The sequence below is a fragment of the Chiloscyllium punctatum genome, chromosome 42 (assembly GCF_047496795.1).
Source record: "Chiloscyllium punctatum isolate Juve2018m chromosome 42, sChiPun1.3, whole genome shotgun sequence".
Taxonomy (NCBI): Eukaryota; Metazoa; Chordata; class Chondrichthyes; order Orectolobiformes; family Hemiscylliidae; genus Chiloscyllium; species Chiloscyllium punctatum.
The window spans coordinates 46,427,369-46,452,782 of record NC_092780.1 but is presented as its reverse complement, the minus strand read 5'-3'; the positions used below and the strand labels follow the sequence as shown (position 1 = coordinate 46,452,782).

At 44.0% G+C, this 25,414-nt stretch overlaps 1 protein-coding gene across 1 annotated transcript in view; it reads left to right on the top strand.

Moving 5' to 3' along the window:
• The window catches only part of LOC140465932 (1-phosphatidylinositol 4,5-bisphosphate phosphodiesterase delta-3-like), a 155,850-nt gene that overhangs the window by 32,288 nt on the left and 98,148 nt on the right, over window positions 1-25,414 (top strand). Inside the window, exon 2 of the mRNA XM_072561913.1 lies at window positions 2,512-2,667. Within this exon, the coding sequence (XP_072418014.1) occupies window positions 2,512-2,667 (156 nt within the window). The remainder of the gene's footprint in view (window positions 1-2,511; window positions 2,668-25,414) is intronic.

Here is a 25,414-nt window from a genome sequence, read left to right as displayed (position 1 = left end):
CTACCACTTCCTCTGGAAGCTCATTCCACACACGAACCATCTCTGGGTAAAAAGGTTGCCCTCGTGTCCCTTTAAAATCTTTCTCCTTTCACCTTAAAACATGACCCTTGCTTTAAATTTACCCACCTTAAGGAAAATACCTTTGCTATTCACCTTATCTATGCCCTTCATGATTTCTATAAACCTCCATAAGATCAGCCCTGAACCTGCTGTACTTCAGAGAAAATGTCCCAGACTATCCAGCCTCTCCTTAAAACTCAAACCCTCCATTCCTGGTAACATCCTGATAAATCTTTTCTGAATCCTGTCCTGTTTAGTAATATCCTTCCTATAACAGGGCTACTAGAACTGCACAGTACTCCAGAAGAGACCTTACCAATGTCCTGTACAACCACAACATGACGTCCCAACTCTTACACTGAAAGGTCTGAGCAATGAAGACAAGTGTGCAAAGCACCTTTTTTTCCCACCCTGTCTACCTATGATACAAATTTCAAAGAACCATGTACCTGAGCCCGTAGGTCTCTGTTCTACAACACTACCCAAGGCCCATCTATTAAGGAAAAGACCTTAATTGTAGAAGTCTTCCCTTTGTTTGTTTTACCAAAATGTAATACCTCACACTTATCCAAATTAATCTCCATCTACCATTCTTTAACTCATTGATCCAGTTGATTAAGATCTCTTTGCAATCTTAGAGAACATAGAACATAACAGCGCAATACAGGCCCTTCAGCCCTCGATGTTGTGCCAACCTGTGAAACCAATCTGAAGCCCATTTAACCTACACTATTACATTATCATCCATATGTTTATCCATTTAAACGCTTTTAAAGTTGGCAAGTCTACTACTGTTGCAGACAGAGCATTCCACGCCCATACCACTCTCTGGGTAAAGAACCTACCTCAGACCTCTGTCCTATATCCATTCTTCCCCAATAAAAAAAACTATGTCCCCTCGTGCTAGCCATCACCATCCTCAGAAAAAGGATCTCACTGTCCACCCTATCTAATCCTCTGATCATCTTGTTGGTCTCTAAGTCACCTCTCAACCTTCTCTCCAACAAAAACAGCTTCAAGTCCCTCAGCCTTTCCTCATAAGACTTTCCCTCCATACCAGGCAACATTCTGGTAAATGTCCTCTGCACCCTTTCCAAAGCTTCCATATCCTTCCTATAATGGTTACCGCAGGCTCTGTTACACGTGGGCCAGGGGGTGGTCACAGGAAGGGATGGATGGGCCATTGGTGTGGCAGTGCGTTCCTTTCACCCAGCTTCCATTTTTATCCCAACAACAGGTCTCGAGGTGCTCGATGTCCTCCCAGATACTCCTCCCCTTTGGACGGTCTGGGGCCATTGATTTCCCAGGTGTCTGTGGGAAAGCTACACTTCACCCAGTGAGGCCTTCAGGGTATCCCTGAAACAGTTCATCTGTCCTCCTGGGGCTCGCCTGCCGTTTCAGAATAGAGTATCTGCTTGGGGAGTCTTATCTCAGTCATACGGACAATGTACCCAGCCCATTGTTGCCAATATAAAGGTGAGGGGGTGGCAGTGCCTCGATGCTGGGGATGTTGGCCTGGTTGAGGATATGGATGTTAGTGTGTCTGACTGCCCAGCTGATTGGCAGGATCTTGCAAAGGCAGCATTGGTGGAACTGTAGACTGTCACAGAAAACATATTAGGCCAGGCATGCACCTCGAGGTCTGTCTGTGTATGATCAGCTGGGTATTTAATGGAGTCCCTTTCAGCTGCAGTAAGATTCAGAGGAAGTCAGTCCTCGTGTTTGGAGGCGGGGTGGATAAAGGGTATGAAAGGGTTAATACTGAGGCATACCTTAAACACTGCCCACTATGATAATTTGTGAGCAGAGCAGTTTAAGCTTTCAAAGGGCGAGACCCAGCGCTCCTCAAAGGCTTTGCAACACTGTCTGTCCTGTCAACATGACCCGTAACTGATTGTTAACTGACAACAGCACAAGGACCTTCTCTCTCGTGAGACAGGGAAGTGGTTTCCCTTTTCCAAGCTAGCCATGTAGGTTCCCAATCTGAGAGCTTGGTGGCAGTAATCATATTACATGCTGAGGTTTAGACTTGCTTTGAGCGCCTGTGTAATGCCAGGGATTTAGCGAGGTTTTACAAATCAACGGCGGTATTAGTATCAATGGAATGTGTTTAGAAATTGAGGAAAAATAAAGTCCTGGGAGCGAACAGGAGAATGAGATTAGACCAAACTCTTCTGGCTGAAGAGCAGTGTTTGCGATGTGCAGATTGTAAGAGCTGGGCTGATAGGTTGCAAAGAAAAGGCCATTCATCTGGTCAAATGACCACGACCTGAAGTTAAGCATTAAACATGAGCCAAAAGGGTTAACTCACAACTTTTCTTCAACATGTTCATTTTGGTGCTCACCTTTGAAAGAGAGATTCCCTACAAGCAAATAAAACAGGATCTTTCTGGATGTTGTGTTAATTGAGTCGCTATCTTCTCTGACCATTTGCCTTCCTGCCTCTTGCAGCACTTCGTGAGGATGAAGATGTGAAATTTATGATGGTAGGCAGCAACTTACAAAAAATCAAATCGAGATTCTGGAAGAAAAATCGACGGATGAAACTGCAGGAGGACGGCTTGTCTGTCTGGTGTGAGTCCAAATCCGGGAAAAAGCCATCCATTTGTGAGTATCTGCCTGTGAGCACAACACCATGCACATCACTGCTTCCCTCGGCACAGGTCTGCCTTGAGCATTGGTCATGGAAACATTATTTCTGAAATATTCTTTTACTGCTAAAGGTGCTATAAAAGTGGGTGGCACAGTGGTTAGCACTGCTGCCTCACAGCGCCAGAGACCCAGGTTCAATTCCCGCCTCGGGCGACTGACTGTGTGGAGTTTGCACATTCTCCCCGTGTCTGCGTGGGTTTCCTCCGGGTGCTCCGGTTTCCTCCCACAGTCCAAAGATGTGCAGGTTAGGTGAATTGGCCATGATAAATTGCCCGTCGTGTTAGGTGAAGGGATAAATGTACGGGAATAGGTCTGGGTGGGTTGCGCTTTGGCGGGTCAGTGTGGACTTGTTAGACTGAAGGGCCTGTTTCCACACTGTAAGTAATCTAAAAAGTGCAGACTTTTTCCCCAATCTACTGCAGAACGACAGTTAACACATAACTGTTCAGACTTGCTGAAGGAGGAATCCGAAACCTGACATCTGAATAAAGAGTGAGACTATCAAATCTCCTTTGCTTTAGAGGCTGATAAAGAGAAGGCTTTTTGTCAGAGATTTAAATGACCTGCTATTTGACTGTGATAGAGGTAAACTATCCCCCCTTGTCTATCTGTTGCCTCTGTGGTTAACCACACCGTCCTGTCCCAGTGCTTGTCATGCATCACTTGGCTGATGCACCATCCATTCTTATCCATTAAATCCTTGCCAGTGAGTCTCTTGCAGTGATTTCTTTTCCTGTTCCTGCACCATAATCTCTGGCTCATCTCCCCTCCCCATGCAGAATTTAATTAAACCCCCACCTTTTTCCTCAGTTGAAATATTGCAGCTCCATGACATTATATCATAGAATCCCTACAGTGCAGAGAGAGGCCATTTGGTCCATTGAGTCTTCACTGGTCTGTCGAAGAGCATCCCACCCAAATCCACTCCCTATCCCCATAACCCCACATTTTCCATGGCTAATCCACTTAGCCTACACATCACTGAACTCTATGGGTAATTTAGCATAGCCAGTTCACCTAACCTGCACATCTTTGGATTGTGGGAGGAAACCGGAGCACCCGGAGGAAACCCACGCAGACACGGGGAGAATGTGCAAACTCCACACTTACAGTTGCCCGAGGGTGGATTCGAACTTGGGTCCCTGACGCTGTGAGGCAGTACTGCTAACCACCAAACTACAGTGGCGTCCCTTTGTCTAAACCCATCCCTGCCTCTCATTCACCATCTCTTGACTTCTGCACTCTTGTTAAATGAGCTGATTGATTGCTCATCCAATATCCAGAATTTGATGTGCAGAACTTTTCTCCAATTCAGTATTGGGAAGATTAAAATCAATGTCTTTAGTCCCCAGTTCAAACTGGTAACTGCCAAACGCAGCCCTCTTTCATAGCAACAGTCTGTAACTAAACCAGATGGTTGATAGCATCTAATACTGTATTTGAGCCAAGCCGTGTTTTGAACCACATGTCCCCTCTCACAAAGGTTTCTTACTGCCACCTTTGGCTCTGTCTCTGCTTCATCCCCTCTGAAACTTTGCTTGTTCCTTGTACCATTATTCATCTGGGATGTGGCCATCGATGGCTGGGCCGGCATTTAGTGCCCATCTCTCCTTACCCTTGGGAAGGTGATGATAAGCTGCTGACTTGAACTGCTGCAGTCCATTTGCCTAGGCAGACTCAGTGCTGTCAAGGAGAGAATTTCAGGATTTTGATCCAGCAACACTGAAGGAACAACAATATGTTTCCAAGTCAGAAGGATGAGTGATTGCAGGGGACCTTGTAGGTGGTGGTGTTCCATATATCTGCTGGCCTTGTCTTTCTAGACAGGAGTGGTCATGTGTTTGGAAGGTGCTGTTGCAGGAGTCTTGATGAATTTAACAAGTGCATCTTTGAGATAATCCGCACTGCCCTGGTGGTGGTGGAGGGAGTGGTCATTTGTGGATATGGTGCCAGTCAAGCAAGCCTCTTTTGTCCTGAATGGTGTCAATCTTCTTGAGTGTTGTTGGAGCTGCACTCGTTCAGGCAAGTGGTGTGTATTCCATCACTCTCCCAACTTGTGGTTTGCCGATGGTGGACAGTCAATAGGAGTCAAAAGGTGAGTTACTCAGTGCAGGATTCCTAGAATCTAAACTGTTATAGTTGCAGTCTTTACATGGCTAGTCCACTTCCGTTTCTGGTCAATGATCAGCCCAGGATACTGATAGAGGGGTTCAGTGATGGTAATGCTATTGAACACCAAGGTGCGATGGTTAGATTCTCCCTGGTTGGAGGTTGGCATTGCCTGGCATATGTGTGCTGTGAATGTTACTTGCCACTTGTCAGCCTAAAATGGGAATATTGCCCAGATCTTGTTGCATTTGGACATGGACTGCTTCAGTATCTGAAATATCACAGTTGGTGCTGAACACTGTGGAATAATCAGTGAACATCCCCACTTCTAACCTTATGATGGCGAGAAGGCCATTGATGAAGCAGTAGAGTATGGATGGGCCTAGGACACTACCCTGAGGAACTCCTGGAGATGATGGATCTCCAACCACAACCATCTTCCGACATGCTAAGTAGTCTTGCAGCCTCTCGTCATGAGTATTCTAATGTACCCTGAGCTGGTTTCCCACACATTACCCTCTTTGAACTGAGGTTATCTGAAACTCTGCTGCCCATATCCTTATTCACATCAAGTTCTTTCTTCTTTCTCCCCCACAATGGCTCAGTTTTAAAATTATCGTTCATGTTTTTAAATCCCACATAGCCTCACTTTTCCCTATCCCTGTTACCTCTTCTAATCTCACAACGTTCGCGATGTCTAAGCTCCTGTAGTTCCTATAAGGCCCAGATGGTCATAGCACAACAGGAGGCGACTATACCAGCACTGGCTCTTCAAACAGGTCTCATGACCTACTGCCATTCTCCTGCTTAACACCTACCCCCATCCTTACACAAATTATTTCTGTTTAAATAATGCCCTTTTGAATGGCTCAACTATCTCTCCCTCCTTTCCAGGCAGTGAATTCCAGACCCTAACTACTCATTCTGTGAAGAATTTGTTCTGACTCCACCCTTGCTTCTTTTGCACACCAGTTTAAATCTGTGCTTAAAAATGTGTTGCTGGAAAAGCGCAGCAGGTCAGGCAGCATCAAAGGAATCCTTTCTGAAGAAGGGCTTATGCCCGAAACGTCAATTCTCCTTCTCCTTTGATGCTGCCTGACCTGCTGCACTTTTCTAGCAACACATTTTTCAGCTCTGATCTCCAGCATCTGCAGTCCTCACTTTCTCCTAGTTTAAATCTGTGTCCTGTTGTTGTTCCTTCCTGGACAGGGAGAGCTTCTCCCTATCTGCTGTAATCGTCCCACTGATAATTTTGAAAATCTCTATTAAACCTCCTTGTCACCTTCACTGGGAAATCACAGCTATTCCAGATAGATGGCTGAGGGGAGGGACAGGACTGGCAGCTCAGTGTTCTATGGTATAGATGCTCTAGGAAGGATAGAAGGGGAGGCAAGAGAGGAGAGGGAGTGGTGTTTTTGATTGGGGATAACATCATGGCAATACTTAGGATGTTCCCGGGGGATCATCCAGTGATGTTAGATGGGTGCAACTGAGAACTAAGAGGGGAATGATCACTTTGATGGGATTGTACTACAGGCCCCACAATAGTGAGTGGGAAATTGAGGGACAAATTTGTAGGGATCACAGATAGATAACTGTAAGAATAATAAGGTTGTAATGGCAGGGGATTAAAACTTTCCAAACAGAGACTGAAACTGCCATAGAGTTAAGGGCTTCAATGGGAGGAATTTAAGTGTGTTCAAGAAAACTTGCTTAATCAGTACGTAGATGGCTGTATTAGAGAAGAGGCAAAACTCAACTTTCTCAAATAACCATCTCCAATCTCTATTCCCCAGTTATTGCCTAACAACATGGTAGTTACCCTTCCCCCTAACTTTCACCTGAAGACCACACTTATCCTTATCCATAAGTACCTTTAAAACTTGCAAAATTATGATCATTGTTCCTGAAATGCTCCCCCACTGAAACTAAAATCTCCTAGCTGGGCTCATTCCCCAATACCAAGTCGAGCATGGCCCCGTTCCCACTTTGGACTATTTGTATACTGTTTCAAAAACCATCCCTAACAAAATCCCTCATTCAAGTCCCTGCTACTAAGTAAGTCTTAATCAATATAAAACCACCCACTGTAATGACCCTGTCACCCACTGCCCCATTGGGAGGCGTGTAGTACGATCTCCTCAAAGTGATTGCATCCTTCCTATTCCTGAGCTCTACAAAACTTTGTGCTTTATTAACCGCCCTCTCTCCTCCTGACCTTCCACCTTTAATGACTTACCCTGAGGTCCCTCGATGCTTGTACCCCTGTTTGAATTTGTACCCCCTATTTTGTATTGTCTTCCAATGCTTTTCTGAGCAAAGTGTATCACCTCACTCCCCTCTACATTGAACTTCATCTGCCAACTATCTGCCCTTCCATCGACTCGACAATTACCTTTTGAAGGTCCACAATGCCCTCCTTACAATTAATAATTCTTCCAAGTTCCGCATCATTAATAAGCTTTGAAATTATGTTTTGCATGCAAAGAACTAGATCATTAATGTATAACAGGAAAAGTAAGGGTCCCATTGTGGACCCCTGTGGAGCTCCTTCCAAACCCCAAAACATCCATTGAGCTCTATTCTTTCCCAGCACTCCGCTAATTTTGCATCCATGTTGCTGCTGTCCCTTTTATACCATGACCTACAACTTTCCTGACAAATCCGCTGTGCAGCACTGTATAAAGTTCATTCTGCAAATTCCACCTGCACAGCATCAACAGTATTATCCTCTTTGAGCTTTTCTGTTCCCTCTTCAAAATAAAATTGTGGCAAGTTAGTTCAACACTTTGAAAATCCATACTGACTCTTCCTAATCAACCCACTTTCATCCATTTAATTCCAAATCTTTACTTTAATTCTGAATAATTGTTTCTCGACATTTCTCCACCACTGAAGTTAAATTGTCATCGCTGGGATTATGTTCACAACCTTTCTTTACTGAGGCCATAATGTGTGCAAGCCCAATCTTCTGGCACCTTTGTCCAGTTCAGGGAAAACTGAGAGATTATGACCAGTGCTCCCACAATTTCTACTCTCACTTTCTTCAAAATCCTAAACATTCGCAATTTTAATTGCTGCAACACTGGTGTCTGTTCCTTCAACTGCCTGGCCCCCTGATTTACAATCCTCCCCCGCAAACCCTATCTCTCTTTCCTCCTCATTTAAAACTGGTCTCTTTGACCAAGGTTTTGGTCATCTGACCTTGAGTTTTGATGTTAAATCCTGTTTAATAGCGCTGCTGTTGAACACCTTGGGATGCTTTGTTGTGTTAAAGGTTCTGTGTAAATACAGATTGTTGTTAATAATTAGGGCAATAAAAGAAGTGTGAGAGTTGTGTACTGGAAAGTTTCTGCAGTATTTGAGGTCTTGAGACTGAAGCACTGTAACAGATACAGCTATCTGTATATCCATTACAGTAATCTCTCCTGGAATGCAAAATATCCATGTGGCTGCCATGTTTAAATTGCACCTGCCAACGGATGAACGTCATGAGAATATTATGTGTGTCGAGATTGGAGGCTTTGGTTTGTATCTTGAACTCTGATCTCCCCCCAGAGTCTGGGAGTTCACTTCAACCACACGCAGTGAGCTTTTTGTAATCAGCTTCAAGTCAATAGAAATCCAACTGCTGTAGGGAAGGCAGTGAGTAGGCGTGGATTTGATCGTGTGTTTGAGCGTGGCTGTAATATGTTCACTTTTGTATTTGACTGAGAGTGAGAACCTGTGTGTGTCAGAGGGCAGTGGTGATTGGGGAGATCCAGAGCAGATCACATCAGGTTGATGCTGCATTCGGGCCTTGTCATTGGGTCGAGTTCAGTTTAGCTGGCACAGAGAATTCCCATTGGACTCAGTGGGAAATATGTATAGGGAATGGTACTGAAATTAATGGCACATGTTTCAGGTCTTTTAAAATCTATTGTTCACACTCTGTGTTGGTCTTGTTTGTCTGCCTCCCCCTCTCTGTCTGAAGGAATATGATAAATCATCCTCTCAAGCAGCTAAGATTTTCTTAATCCCCAAAAAACTTTATTTGAAAGTATATTCCAAACTTTTATTTTTACAGAAAGTTCAGTAAAATTCAACATTTTTCCACACAGCATGTCACACCTGGAGGTATATAGCTCAATATAATGTCAGCATCCTTTCTGGGTGGCTGAGATGTTTTGAAGAGGGAATAGTAGATAGGAGCAAGGACCTGCTCCACCATTCAGTATAGTCATGGCTGATCATTGAGCCCAATATCCCAACCCTGCCCTCCACCCATATCTCTTGATCCTTTGAGCCTCAAAAACTACATCTGCCTCCTTGAAAACACAATCTTTTGACCTCGGCCACCTGCAGCAGTAGTGAATCCCACAAAGAATACAAAGAACAAAGAAAATTTACAGCCCAGGAACAGGCCCTTCTGCCCTCCAAGCCTGAGCTGATCCAAATCTACTGTCTAAACCTGCCTGGCAATTCCTAAGCATCTGTATCCCTCTGCTCCCCACCTACTCATGCATCTGTCCAGATGCATCTTAAATGAACCTACCTTGCCTGCCTCTACCACCTCTTTTGGCAACGCGTTCCAAATGCCCACCTCCCTCTGTGTGAAGTACTTGCTGCGTGTATCCCCCTTAAACTTTCCACCTCTCACCTTGAAAGCATGACCTCTCGTTATTGAATCTTTCACCCTGGGAAAAAGCTTGTCTCTATCCACCCTGTCTATACCCTTCATGATTTTGTAAATCAGGTCCCCCCTCGATCTCCTTTTTTCTAATGAAAATAAATGTAACCTACTCAACCTCTCTTCATAGCTAGCACCTTCCATACCAGGCAACATCCTCGTAAACCTTCTCTGCACCCTCTCCAAAGCGTCCACATCCTTTTGGTAATGTGGTGACCAGAACTGTACACCGTCTTCTTAATGCGATCGAATAAGTCTTGTACAATTTTAACATGACTTGCCAGCTCTTATACTCAATATCCCATCCAATGAAGGCAAGCATACTATATGCCTTCTTGATCACTCTATCCACCTGTGCAGCAACCTTCAGGGTACAACGGACCTGCACTCCTAGATCTCTCTGCCCATCAACTTTTCCCAAGGCTCTTCTGTTTATTGTATAATTCGCTCTAGAATTAGACTTGCCTAAATGCATCACCTCACATTTGTGTGGATTGAAAACCATCTGCCACATTTCTGCCCAATTCTCCAGTCTATCTATACTCTCCTGCATTCCCTGACAGTTATGGTTTCTGCTACTCCACCAGTCTTTGTCGTCTGCAAACTTGCTGATCATAACCAACAGTGCCCTCTTCTAGATCATTTATGTATATTACAAACAACAGTGGTCCCAACACTGATCCCTGTGGAACACCACTGGTCACCTTTCTCCATTTCGAGAAATTCCCTTCGACTACTACTCTCTGTCTCCTGCTGCTCAACCAGTTCTTTATCCACCTAGCTAGAACACCCTTCATACCCTGTGACTTCACTTTCTCCATTAGTCTACCATGGGGAAACTTATCAAACGCCTTACTAAAGTCCATGTATATGACATCAACAGCCCTTCCTTCATCTATCAACTTGGTCACTTCCTCAAAGAACTCTATTAAGTTGGTAAGGCATGATCTCCCTCACACAAAACTATGTTGCCTATCACTGATAAGCCCATTCTTTTCTAAATATAAATAGATCCTATCCCTCAGTACCTTCTCCAGCAACTTTCCCACCACTGACATCAGGCTCACTGGTCGGTAGTTATCCGGAATATCCCTACTACCCTTCTTGTACAGGGGGACAACATGAGCAAATTGCCAGCCCTCTGGCACCTCACCTGTATTTAAGGATGCCACAAAGATATCTGTCATGGCCCCAGCTATTTCCTCTCTCGCCTCCCTTAGCAATCTGGGATAGATCCCATCCGGTCCTGGGGATTTGTTCACCTTAATAACCTCTAGCCTACCCAACACATCTTCCCTACTTATGTCAACTTGATCCTGACTAATCAAACCTCTATCTCTAATCTCAAGATTCATCATGTTCCTCTCCTCAGTGAACACTGATGCAAAGTAATCATTCAGAATCTCACCCATTCTCTCAGGTTCAACACACAGCCTTCCTTCATTATCCTGTAGTGGACCAATCCTTTCTCTAGTTACCCGCTTACTTCTTATATAAGAATAAAATGCTTTGAGATTCTCCTTAATTCTGCTCACTAAAGCTATTTCATTATCCCTTTAGCCCGCTTGATTCCTTGTTTAAGACTTGTCCTACTCTTCTGATATTCCTCCAGGGCCCGTTCTACTCTTATCTGCCTTGACCTTATGTATGCTTTCCTTTTCCTCTTGGCTAGTCGTACAATTTCTCCTGTCATCCACGGTTCACGAATCTTGCCCTTCTTATCCTTTGCCTTCAACAGGACATGCCATCCTGCACTGCCGGTAACCTATCTTTGAAAGCCTCCCACATCTCAAATGTGGACTTGCCTTCAAATAGCTGTGTCCAATCCACATTTCCCAGCTCCTGCCTAACTTTGATATAATTGGCCTTGGCCCAGATTATCTTCCCTTAGGACCACTCTCTTCTTTATCTGCAAGTATTCTAAAACTTACAGAATTGTGGTCACTGTTCCCAAAGAAATCCCCCACCGCAACTTCTACCATTCATTCCCCAGTACCAGGTCCAATATGGCCCCTTCCCTCCTCGGACTATTGACATACTGCTCTAGAAAACTCTCCTGGACACTTCGTACAAATTCTACCCCATCCAGACCTCTGACGCTAAGTGTATCCCAGTCAATGTTGGGAAAGTTAAAATCTCCCATCACCACTACCCTATTGCCTCTACATCTTTCCATAATCTGTTTTCTCCTCATCTGACTCCTAAATGGTTTGTTGCTTATCCTTAAAGAAGACCCCTAGTTCTGGGCTCCCCACCTCCAACATCAGGAGCATCCTTCTTGCGTCTAACCTGTCCAGTCCTGTCAGATTTTTAAATGTTTCTGAGATCCCCTTCATTCTTCTAAACTTCAGTGAGTACAATCTTAATCAACTCAGCCTCTCCTCATATCAGGCCTGATATCACTTCCTCTATAGCAAGAACATCCTCCCTCAGATAAGGAGACCAAAGCTGGAACACAGTATTCCATGCGTAGCCTCACCTTTGCCCTGTATTAACTGAAATAACATCCTTGTTCTTGTATGCTTTGAATGCTAACGTACAGAATGCTCACGGCAGAACCTGGACATTTACTTTCAGTGACTGGTGCAAGAGGACACCCAAGTCTCATTCAACATTCCTCTCACTCAATTTATAGCCATTCAAATAATAAATTGTCTTCCAATTTGTGCTACCAAAATGGATAACCGCACATTCATCCACATTATACTGGATGTGCAATGCACTCAGTCAGCCTGTCCAACTCACACTGTAACATCCCTGCATCCTCCTCACAGCTAACTCTTCCACCCTGCTTTGGATCATCTAAACCATTAACGTTTACTGTGAATAGCTGGGGTCCTAATACTGTGGTACCCCATTCTTCATTGCCTGCAATTTAGAAAAAGACCTATTTATTCCAACTCTGTTTCCTGTCTGCTAACAATTCTTCAACATCTGAAGACAGAAACTTGAAAGGGTTTAGAAAAGATTTACATGGACATTACCAGGGTTGGAGGGTTTGACCTATAGAGAGAGGCCGAATAGGCTGGGGCTGTTTTCCCTGGAGCTTTGGAAGCTTAGGGGTGACCTTATAGTGGTTTATAAAATCACGAGGGACATGGATAGGGTAAATGCAAATGGTCTTTCCCCTGAGGTGGGGGAGTCCAGAACTAGAGGCCATAGGTTTAGGGTGAGAGGGGAAAGATCTACAAGGAACCTAAGGGGCAACCTTTTCACGCAGAGGGTGGTGTGAGTATAGAATGAGCTGCCAGAGAGCGATGGAGGCTGGTACAATTACATTTGAATTTAATTGAATTTAATTTAATTTAATGTATTGTCACATGTACCAAGGCACAGTGAAAAGCTTTGTCTTGTCGGCAATACAGGCCGATCTAAAAGGCATCTGGATGGATATATGAATAAGAAAGGTTTAGAGGGATAAGGGCCAAGTGCTGGCTAATGGGATTAAATTAGTTTAGGATATCTGGTCAGCATGGATGAGTTGGACCAAAGACCCTGATTCCTTGGTGTATATCTCTATGACTCTGTCATATTACCCCAGTCCCATGCTCTTTAATTTTACACATGAATCTGTTATGTGGGACTTTGATGGAAGTCAAAAGAAACCACATCCATTGGCTGCCCCAATCAACTCTTGTAATTACATCCTCTCAAAATTTCCAGTAGATTTGTCTCACGCGATTTCTCTTTTGTAAATCCATGCTGACTGTGTCTGATTCTACCTCAGTGTTCTAAGTGTTCTGCGCTAAACTCCTTGTATCATCTTCCCTGCTAATGATGTCAGGCTCACCAGTCTAAAATTCTATTTTCTCTCCTACCTCCCTTTTTAAATAGTAGGCTTACATTAGCTACCGTCCAATCTGTATGAGCTGTTCAAGAGTCTAAGGATCACTCTTTGGCTTTTCCGCTGAGCCCCATCTGACCCTCGCATTATTAATCCCCTCTCCTCTCTGGATTCACATGGCACTACCACCCAGAATTTACTCTGCCTGTTCTTCAGCTGGCCACAACCTTCTGCACCTGCCCAAAGCCATGGCTGAGGAATTTGCAAGAGGCTAGTTTCTTGACCACAGGTTCAATGTCTGTTATGTTCATAGAAACATCGGGGCTGTCTGATTTCCAGTGGCTGGGAGTCCCTTTTTCCAGTGTTTGCATGTCAGGAATTATTGCCATCGATTGGGAATTTAATTCAGGTGCTATTTTGTAAACTTAAAGCAGCAAACTGTTGTCATCACAAAACTGATGACATTTGCCCGATATGTAGCTGACAAGGTGGACTGATCTGAGTGAGTGTACCACTCAGCTCCTTCAGAAATGAGCGGATTGTTGGTGCAGGTCCTTTGTGTCTTGGGTGAAGTCTGACCATGTTGAGCAGTCCCTCAAAGCTCATGGTCAGAAGGGTTTGAGCATCTGCAACTTGAAGGATTACAGGGTCGGAGATATAGAGTGACTGGGCCCACAATTCTGCCCAATGGAGGCAGCCACACTGACTCAGTCCTTGTAGGGCAGGCAAGCATGTGTAAACTCTGAGGCTCAACTTCAAAGAGGCAATAAGTTAAATGGAGATGGAGCATAATAGAGGAATCAGCAGCTTGAGGCTAAAGTGGGACACCGCCAGAGAAAGGCAAGGAATGAACTGCAATGGACTGACTGGGGAATGAAGGGAGCAAGGAGGAAGGATGTAAGGAGGAAAGTCCCTGGTAAAGGGGCAATGGGGACAGTGTGGGGGTTGGGGATAGATATGAAGGGTGGGGAACAATGGGGTAACCTGGTGGGGTGGGAAGAGGGGGACAGCAGTGCAACTGAGTGGGGGCTGCAGAGTATTAGCATGAAGTTGTATAGCATGTTGCCAATGGGCATTCGGTCAGGGAGAAGAGGAGGAATGTCTATGGAGATCGGAAATGGGCCAGAATTAATATGGGTGAATGAAGTGGTCAGAAGCAGAGGGTAAGGATATAAGAAGGCCATCAGGAAAGTAATGGGATGAGGAAAATCGAGGTACAAAGGGCAAAGAATCAAGAGTTCACAGTAATCCTGATTCTGTGAGTGTGCATTTGTTTCGAAAAAAGGATTAAGTCGCATGTGTATCAGCTAGGTGTTAACACACGCAGATAAGGATTCTAGAATGAAACTGGGACAGGATATTGTGCAACAGCCTGTTGGGGTGATAACCCACTAAAGAGCATGAATGTGTAAAATCCAAAAGCAACACAGAGCAGCCATGCCCCTCATTCCATCAACTTTCAGCAGAGGCTGGTGAAGGTTCCACAGTCATGCTGATGGTGGGGGGTGGGGGTGGGGGTGGAGGTGGGGCGCAGACTCTAATGCACAGTCAACTGCACAGATCCATTCACAGGCCACTGCCCAGAAAGGTTAACGACATGGAGAGGAAATGGTTCTGTCGGCACAGTGTTTAAGGGCTCCATTGCAAGGGTTAGTGAGAAGTCACAGCCTCATTGTGCTAGATGTCAAATGCGTGGAGAGTAACAGTAGGATAAAGCTGATGAAGCTTCATTTGGGGTGTGTGTGTGCACACGTGTGTGTGTGTGTGTGTGTGCACACGTGTGTGTGTGTGTGCACGCGTGGCTGTCTGTAGTGTTGATAGTCTTTCCATTGTTTGTGGTAGTGGCCTTGTTTCATTCACGGTTTTGGTGAGGGTGTGGTGTGGAGGTTCTCTGAGTGATGGAAGGGGAGTGATCTCATGATGTGTGAGCTGCTGAGTTCTATGGATCCCTTTCTGATATGGGAGCCTTGGCAGATGACAGAAGCATTATCTTGGTGTCGCTCTTAGACGGACATCAATGCAATGCAGTGAGGGACTGATAAGGCATTCGATAGAGATGGCCATCATCCAAGATGGTGTGTGATGGCCCTGTTATGGGGACAGCAGTTCAAGGATCATGAAGGATTTGGTCGACAATGATACTTGGCTCTGGCAGACTGCGCAAAATCATTCAACTGTTAGAACAGAGAACAGTATAGCACAGTACAGGCCCTTTGGCCCACAATGTTGTGCCAACCTGTTATCCTCATCTAAGATCAGACTAAGCTACATACCCTTCATCCATGTGCCTACCCAAAAGCTGCTTAAATGTCCCTAATGTCTCTGACTCTACTACCATTGCTGGCAGTGCATTCCAAGCACCCACCACTCTCTATGTAAAGAACCAACCTCTGACATCTCCCTTTAACCTTCCTCCAATCACCTTACAATTATGCCTTCTCATGATAGTCATTTCTGCCATGGGAAAAAGTCTCTGGCTATCCACTCTCATCATCTTGTACACCTCTATCAAGTCACCTATCATCCTCCTTTGCTCCAATAAGTAAAAACCGTAGCTTCCTCAACCTTTCTTCATAAGGCATGCCTTCCAGTCCAGGCTTTTGCATCTGTCCTATAATGAGGCGACCAGAACTGAATGCAATATTTTAAGAGTGTTCTAACCAGGGATTTACAGAAATGCAGCAATACCTTGCAGCTCTTAAACTCAATCCCCCTGTTAATGAAAACCAACACCATATGTCTATCAAACCTATCAACTTGGGTAGCAACTTTAAGGGATCTATGGGGGTATAAGACTGGGGGAAATTGAACAGTTGAGAGGAGAACTGCCAAGCCCAGCCTGTAAACAAACTGCTTGAAAAATAGTTCTCTTGAAAGTACCTTTTCGATCAGTAACCTTTGTCGAAGAAATTTGTAAGTAAAGAAGGCACAGGAAGATCCAAATAGAAGAATGAAAGGTGCTTAGTTTTGAGATAAAAGTCTTGTTTTGTAAATCTTAATTGGGAGTTTTATCGGAATAGTATTCTCAGTTATACTTTAAGAAATAAAATTGTTAGTTTTTACTTTAAATAGTCCTTGGCTATTCGATTTTTTTTATATATAGATTACTGCATGGGCTAAATCTTTGCTGGTTTTACATATGTAGGAGGGTTTACCCCGTGTCATAACAGATGTCACTACTTCTTTAGATTTCACCTGCATGCAACCTTCCTGAACTTTACAGTTAAAAGAATATAATAACAACAGCATGTTGTCATTAATCCTGTTGAAATCCTCTAAAGCTGTTCTGATCTTCATTAAAATTATGGCTCATAGTGACTCAGCTGTATTTATCCACCACTGTCTCAATATCCCTGAATATCTTTGGTTTGATAAGAACAATCAAACTCCTTATTAACATTTAACAATTAGTCCCTTCTGAATTGTTGTTTCTAGAGGATAGTTCCAAACTCTCTTTATCCTTTGTGTAGAGAACTGATTCCTGATTACAATCCTGAAAGGTCTGCTTTGAATTGTTATAATAAAGGGATGAATTTTACTAGCACCTGGAAATTGAGCTGGGAGGCACAGAAGGCCAGTCAGATGATTGGGTACCAGGTTGGTTCTCTTGCCTCGGTTCTGTTCACTACCGTTGGGCAGTGAATATGGTCTTGGTAAGGTCAATGTTACGGCCTTGGTAAGGTCATTTTATGCTGCCATTAGCATCTGGCTCTCCCACCCACCAAGTGGGGAGGTCGCCAACTAAATGCAGAGGTGGTTGGAGTTTGGGGCTGTATTGCCAAAGAGAGACTCTTGGGCATGGAAGACAACATCTGAGGCCCCAACTGGTTCTGTGGAGTGGTTTGACCTCCGACCCTCTGCCCTGATCATTTTCTACCCTATTTTTCTTCCTTATCGAACACATGGCTGAGCTCTCCTGTGATCCACATCAGTGGGCACTTCTTCTCGTGGCACTGCTGAGGTTTCAGTACAGGTGGGTCTTCTATAACACAATGGCTGCATTCTTGTGCAATCCCACAGGATAGAAGAATGGCACTTTAGAAAGAGTGCCGAACGTGTTGGTGATATAGTCACATTACAAGGCAACACATTGTTTCTGAAGCGCAAACTTTTTAACTATGTCCCCAATTGTGCCTGGTCGGCACAACATCGTGGGCTGAAGGGCCTGTTCTGTGCTATACTGTTCTATGTTCTATGTTCTAATTCAGCAAACATGTCACAACAAATTTGAGCTAATGAAATGCATTTTATAGCAGAACAACCTGTATTCCCAACCCTGTGATTGGGATAACACTTGCAACAACCCATTCACCATTAGTCATTGGACAGTGGTTTCAGAGAGAGCCAGTTAGGTGGCTTTGAGGAAAAGTTGTTGACAGATCCCTTACCATGGCAAGAGACCCCATCTCTCAGATCTTAACAGGTCCCTTTGCTTTATGAGCTCTCAAGGCCACAGTTGGATCTGCATTGTGACTAAAACTGGCTGCAAGATGGATGCTGGCAGTCAGTTTCTCATGGTCGAGATCACATAACTATGGCAAGTGGAGAGGCACATTGGTATAATATTGTACTTTATCCCAGAAGGAGATAGCAAGTGTTTAACAACAGGTTGAAGACAGCCTCACAGAACTGAGTTGTTTGTAAAATGGACCAACAATTTCATATCTCCTTCTCAATATTCAGCAGAATTACTAAGAACGTCCATCAACAACCTGACTAATGTGCTGTGATCCAGGATTGAAAGGGGCTATGCTGCCGGGAGAAATTCTGTGACAGGACATGATTGATAATCCCATCATTGTGGGATCGCAAAACTTGTTTCTTACAATATATACAGAACTCTTGCAAAACAGACTAGGCTGAAACTCCCTTGCTTTGCTTTATAAGCACCAAGGAAATTCCCTCCCCATGTTCTCTGGAAGTAATATACAGTATAGATTGAAAGGGCCTGCGTTAGAGACTTGTTTCACTTCAGTGGTTCAGAGCAAAATGCACATGTAAGAAACCTGTTCTCATGCTGAATTAATTCCTCCTTGCATGTATCCTTGTTGTATTTGTCTTCCATTGCAAGTTTGTTTTCTAGTTCCTTACCTTGTCCCAAATCTGTAGCAAATACAGTGATAGAGCAGCAAAAAAGCTTTATGAATTGGCTGTTGGATACTCATCAGGAGTGATGTTTGGTAGTTTGGGGGTTAATATGTAGACTTGAACTTCAAGCTTTTAAGTCATAACCACACAAATTAATCTAATTTAAATATAGGTGCGTTGTGCTTCCTTATCTCTGAGTCATGATTAGGTTACTTAGTGTGGAAACAGGCCCTTCGTCCCAACAGGCCCACACTGACCCCCCGAAGAGTAACCCACCCAGACCCACTCTCCTACGTTTACCCCTTCACCTAACACTATGGGCAATTTAGCATGGCCAATTCACCTGAGCTGCACATCTTTGTGACTGTGGGAGGAAACCGGAGCACCCGGAGGAAACCCACGCAGACACGTTGAGAATGTGCAAACTCCACACAGTCAGTTAGCCGAGGCTGGGATCGAACCTGGGACCCTGGTGCTGTGAGGCAGCAGTGCCACCGTGACTTTGACAAGAAAGAATTATGTCAGCAGAAGGAAAGCCCAGACTAATTTTCAGTGTGCTGTAACAAAGTTGTTTGAAGCCCAGTTCTGAGAAAGTGCTCATGCTTACTTCTGGCCAACTTCCAGCTTCGTTTTAGAGGCATTGCTTGTTCTGTGATAGTATGTTATGCAGATGGTTCTGGAGTGTTTTGTATAAACCATGTTTTCAAAAAAACATTTTCTTCCTTAAATTGAAAACATTTGTGAACCACTGGTTACACTGTGCCAGATGTTACAAGTTACAGTTTAAAAGGCTATGGTGCTCTGGGAAAAAGGTATGGTGTGGGTGGAAGTGACCCTGGTTATCATTTTGGAGGGGTTTGTTCAGTAGGTGCAAGATATCTTTTGGAACTTTGTAATAAAATGGCAAGAGTGTCAGCATCAAACTAAACAAAGAGGTTAAAACGGAATTTCGTCTTCTAACCAAATGAGATGTTTTAAGAGTTTGTTCATGGGCTGTGGGCATTGTTAGTTCGATGAGCATTTATTACCCATTCCTCATTTCCCAGAGGCCAGTGAGCATTTAACTACATTGCTCGGTGGGTCTGGAGTCACATACATGCCAAACCAGGTAAGGACAGCAGTTTTCTTCTCCTAAGGACATTAGTGAACCTGATGGGTCTTTGTGATTATTGACCATAAATATGCAACTAGTATAGACAAGGCAGAACAGTGGATGTGGTGGATTTGGATTTACAGAAAGCTTCTGACAAGGTTCCTCATAAGAGGGTTAGAACATAGAGAACATAGAACATAGAACAATACAGCACAGAACAGGCCCTTCGGCCCACGATGTTATGCCGAACTTCTAACCTAGATTAAGCACCCATCCATGTACCTATCCAAATGCCGCTTAAAGGTCGCCAATGATTCTGACTCTGACTCTACCACTCCCACGGGCAGCGCATTCCATGCCTCCACCACTCTCTGGGTAAAGAACCCACCCCTGACATCTCCCCTATACCTTCCACCCTTCACCTTAAATTTATGTCCCCTTGTAACACTCTGTTGTACCCGGGGAAAAAGTTTCTGACTGTCTACTCTATCTATTCCTCTGATCATCTTATAAACCTCTGTCAAGTCACCCCTCATCCTTCGCCATTCCAACGAGAAAAGGCCGAGAACTCTCAACCTATCCTCGTACGACCTACTCTCCATTCCAGGCAACATCCTGGTAAATCTTCTCTGCACCCTCTCCAAAGCTTCCACATCTTTCCTAAGGTGAGGCGACCAGAACTGCACACAGTACTCCAACTGTGGCCTAACCAAAGTCCTGTACAGCTGCAACATCACTTCACGACTCTTGAATTCAATCCCTCTGCTAATGAACGATAATACTCCATAGGCCTTCTTACAAACTCTATCCACCTGAGTGGCAACCTTCAAAGATCTATGTACATAGACCCCAAGATCCCTCTGTTCCTCCACCTGACTAAGAACCCTACCATTAACCCTGTATTCCGCATTCTTATTTGTTCTTCCAAAATGGACAATCTCACACTTGGCAGGGTTGAACTCCATCTGCCACTCCTCAGCCCAGCTCTGCATCATATCTAAGTCCCTCTGCAGCCGACAACAGCCCTCCTCACTGTCCACAACTCCACCTATCTTCGTATCATCTGCAAATTTACTGACCCACCCTTCGACTCCCTCATCTAAGTCATTAATAAAAATTACAAACAGCAGAGGACCCAGAACTGATCCCTGCGGAACTCCACTTGTAACTGGGCTCCATGCTGAATATTTACCATCTACCACCACTCTCTGCCTTCGACCGGTTAGCCAGTTTTCTATCCAATTGGCCAAATTTCCCTCTATCCCATGCCTCCTAAATTTCCGCATAAGCCTACCATGGGGAACCTTATCATTAAGAGGGTTTTGGGCAAAGTTAAAGCACATGGGATAGGGGCAATATATTGCCATGGATTGAGAGTTGGTTGTCAGACAGGAACAAAGTGGAAATGAATGGCTCTTTTCCTTGTGGGGTAGGCAGTGACTAATGCAAGGCCCACTGCTTGGGCCCCACCTATTCATGATTCATCGTGCAGGCGGCACGGTGGCACAGTGGTTAGCACCAGAGCACCAGAGCCTCACAGCACCAGAGACCTGGGTTCAATTACCGACTCAGGCGATTGACTGACTCTGTGGAGTTTGCACATTCTCCCCGTGTCTGCATGGGTTTCCTCCGGGTGCTCCGGTTTCCTCCCACAGTCCAAAGATATGCAGGTCAGGTGAATTGGCCATGCTAAATTGCCCATAGTGTTAGGTAAGGGGTAAATGTAGGGGATTGGGTGGGTTACGCTTCGGCGGATCGGTGTGGACTTGTTGGGCTGAAGGGCCTGTTTCCACACTGTAATATAATCTAATCTAATCTGATATGTATAAATGACCGTGGATGAGGAAACCAACTGCAACATTTGGAAGTTTGCTGAGGATATGAAACTGGATAAGATTGTGAGTTGTGAGGGAAGGAGGCATCAAGATGATTTAGACAAGTTGAATGAATGGGCAAACACATGGGAGTTGCAGTATGATACCAATAAATATGAAGTTATACACTTTAGTGTGAAAACAGTATAACTGAAATGGTATTATGTTGAGAGTGCTATTGTATAAAGGGTTCTGCTGGGTGTCCTTGTACACCAGTCAATGAAAGCAGTCAGACAGATGCAGTTAGGAAGGCAAATGGTACGTTGGGCTATCATTGCAAGAACATTTGAGTTCAAAAGTAAGGGATATTTTACTGCACTTAATGCAGAGCCTTGGTGAGATCACACCATTGCTTGCTGTTTTATTCTCCCAACCTAAGAAAGAATTTACCTGCAATAACAGGTGTGCAATGGAGGTTTACTAACTGACATTGGGGATGGCAGGATAGTCCATGGAGAGAGGCCTGAATTCACTGGGGTTTAACAGGCGAAGACAGGATCTGATTAAAACATTTAAAATTCCAACAGAACTGACAGACAAGATGCAGTGCAGGTATATTCCCTGGATGGTGACACTAGAACTAGGGCACGCAGTCTCAAGGTATGAGACAGACAACTTACGACCGAGATGAGAAAATATTTCTTCACTCAAAGGGTGGTGAGCCTGTGGAATTCTCTTCCATCGAGGGCTGTGGAAACCAAGTCACTCATTTTTTTTTCAAGAAAGAAAATGATCCATTTCTAGTTTTAAAAGGCATTAAGATAGAGGATTGGACATGACTATATTGAACGGTGGGGCAGGCTCAAAGGGCCGAATGGCCTACTCCTGCTTGTAGTCTCTGTGACTTGATCACTATTCAGTCAGCTGACTATCCAGATTTTCAGTGAATGTGAATTTGATCATCTGCCAGGGTGGGATTTGGACCCATACTCCCAGGACTTTGTCCAAGGTTTGTGGATTACTAGTCTAGTGGCATGACCACTACCCCACCAAACTGGAATGTAAAGAAGAGAAAATTAGGTTCCAGTTATTTAGACCCCTATCCAGACAAAGCTGTGACACTGCATTCAGCCAGGGAAGAATAGATTGGCCTTGGCGTGGGATACAGTACAGAATCACTAGAATTATTCCTCAACTTTGAGGGTTAAATGATATTGCAGAAACCAGCCTTGTACTCCCTCAAGCTCAAAAATTGAAGCTGCTCTCATCAGGAACTTTAAGTGAAGAAAGGATTTGTTGGGTAAATGCTGAGAAATCTCTGTTGGGACATTCAAGTTCAAAGAGGCATTTTGTTAAAATTTGGCTAAAATTTGATATTTCTCATAAAAGGCTACAGCAGCAGTGTGACTGCATCAGACTGGGATCAATATGTTTCTCTTGGATACAACTGTTGAAAGCTATGAGGGGAAATGGTATGGATTGAACATTGAATCAAATGACAGGCAATAATAAAGCATCTACCTCTTTAACTAAACTGAGTCACCTGACCTGTGATGTATAGCACAGAGAGACCACGTGCCTAATGTGTCATTTTAACATTAACTTCACGTACCCTGAGTGTCACTGACAAAGTCAGTATTCATCACCCACCTCCCATTTCCCTGGAGAAGATGAGCTGCTGACTTGAACTGCTACAGTTTTTGGGATATAATAGTTTACAATGCCATTAAGGATGGATTTCCAGGATTTGATCCAGCCACCCTGAAGGAACAGCGATCTATTTCCAAGTCAGGATGGTGAATGGCTTGGAGGAGAACCTACAGCTGATTGTCCATGTTCCCATGCGTCTTCTGTAATTATTCTCCTTTCCGCAGCAGTGAGTCTTCCATCACACATTTTACCATTATCTCACCTTACACCTGGGTTTCTTGTTTTTAACTCAAATTTATACTTAACTTTGACATGCAAATTACAGGGGAATAAATTGTTAATTCATTCAAAAGCTTATTTTGCTTCTTAAAGGGTCTGTTTATTTGTAACATAAACGGCACGGTGGCACAGTGGTTAGCACTGCTGCCTCACAGCGCCAGAGACCCGGGTTCAATTCCCGCCTCAGGCGACTGACTGTGTGGAGTTTGCACGTTCTCTCCGTGACTGCGTGGGTTTCCTCCGGGTGCTCCGGTTTCCTCCCACAGTCCAAAGATGTGCAGGTCAGGTGAATTGGCCATGCTAAATTGCCCGTAGTGTTAGGTAAGGGGTAGATGTAGGGGTATGGGTGGGTTGCGCTTCGGTGGGGCGGTGTGGACTTGTTGGGCCGAAGGGCCTGTTTCCACACTGTAAGTAATCTAATCTAATCTTAAAAGGTCATAAACTTAAAATGGTATAGAAAATGATCAGAAATGTAATAAATTTGATAAAGAAAATAATATTTTTTCTAAAAAATACAGCAGCACTGCTTCATTCCTTAACTCCCAGTATGCAATCTATACCGAGCTCTATAGAATCTATAAAATGCTCAACTATGTCACCATCTAGTTGCACAATCCTCTGCAGTGACCTGTTCCTGTTGACTGCACACTCTATTTCCTGATTTTCTAGATGGGCTGCTGCTTCTATCTATCACAGCTGTGGCTTCTTGTGCCTGCAGCAGAGATCCGGAGTCTGGTATATGTCTGTTCAGGGTTTGAGGCTGGGTCGCTGAATGTTTACACTGCTACATCGTATGAAGCTTCTCTCAAAAGTTAAAAATCACACAACACCAGTCCAATACCGGCATCTCCAAATCATCTCTCAAAAGTGTAATTCCCAAGGTGCCCCCCATCTCCTCACCCAGAAAGATGCCCATCTCTCTTTTGCTCTCTCCAGTAGAACCTATAGCAGTCAACTCAATCCTCCGGGAAGATGCATTGTCTTTCCAAGGCCAATCTTCATGAATTCCAAATATCAGTATATCTCATTTGCCTACACTATCCCTGTGTTGTTTCTCATTATCAAGTTAAAAATCACACAACACCAGCTTATAGTATAATAGGTTTCTTTGGAATTACAAGCTGCTCCTTTGTCAGGTAGCTAGTGGGGCAGCATCATAGGACAAGGAATTTATAGCAACAGACCATAGTGTTATACAACTCTCTCTGAGGCACATGCGCACACACACACACACTCAAACCCATGTGCGCACCCTCTCGTAGGCATATATTCCATCACACGCCTGCACTCTTCAAGCGTGCACACATATTCATACTCTCTCCCTCTCTCTCACCCACACACACCCCCCACACTCAGACCCATATGCACGCCCTCTCGTAGGCATATACTCCATCAGACTCACGCGCACACACTATCAAGCACGCACACATATTCATATTCTCTCCCTCTCTCTCTTTCAATCACACACACATTCTCCTCTCTCTCTCCCTCACATATATATATACATACACACACGAACACACAAAGTCTGTAGGGTGCATGTGCAGAATTGTATTTGCACATACATTCTATTTGTTCAAAAAGCACATGTTCTATAGGCAGTCAATCCATATAACATTTTATAAATTCCTAGTTTGGTAACAGAATCAGTCTGACTCAAGATTGGGATACAGACAGACTCTAACCTCACACCTTTAATATATTGTCTGAACTTAGATGTCACCTTTTATTTATAAAACCTTATATTATCTGGGAATGTGACTTGAAAGAAGTTCTGGGATTTACATATTAATGAATCGAAACCTGCACCTTATTCTAAAAAATGAAAGATTTAACAGCAATCAAGGTTTGCTCAGTACATCGCATCAGTTGTAGGACACTTTGATCTTTTGCTATAAATTCTGTGTCTTATGGTCCTGCTCCACAGCTACCTGATGAAGGAGCAGCGCTCTGAAAGCTCGTACTTCCAAATAAACCTGTTGGACTATAACCTGGTGATTTTTAACTTGGTCCAACCAGTCCATTACCGGCACATCCACATCATGTTTCTCATAATGGCATTTGCTTTAGTCTCAAATCTCAGCAAGTTTAACAGATTAGTTATAGAAAGGTTCTATTTTCAGCCCTGATCAGGTAATTCAAGGCAGGGCAAAGAATGTTTTTGGCCATTGATTGATTTCAGATTTTATTTTCCCTATGTTATTGCTGAAAGTATG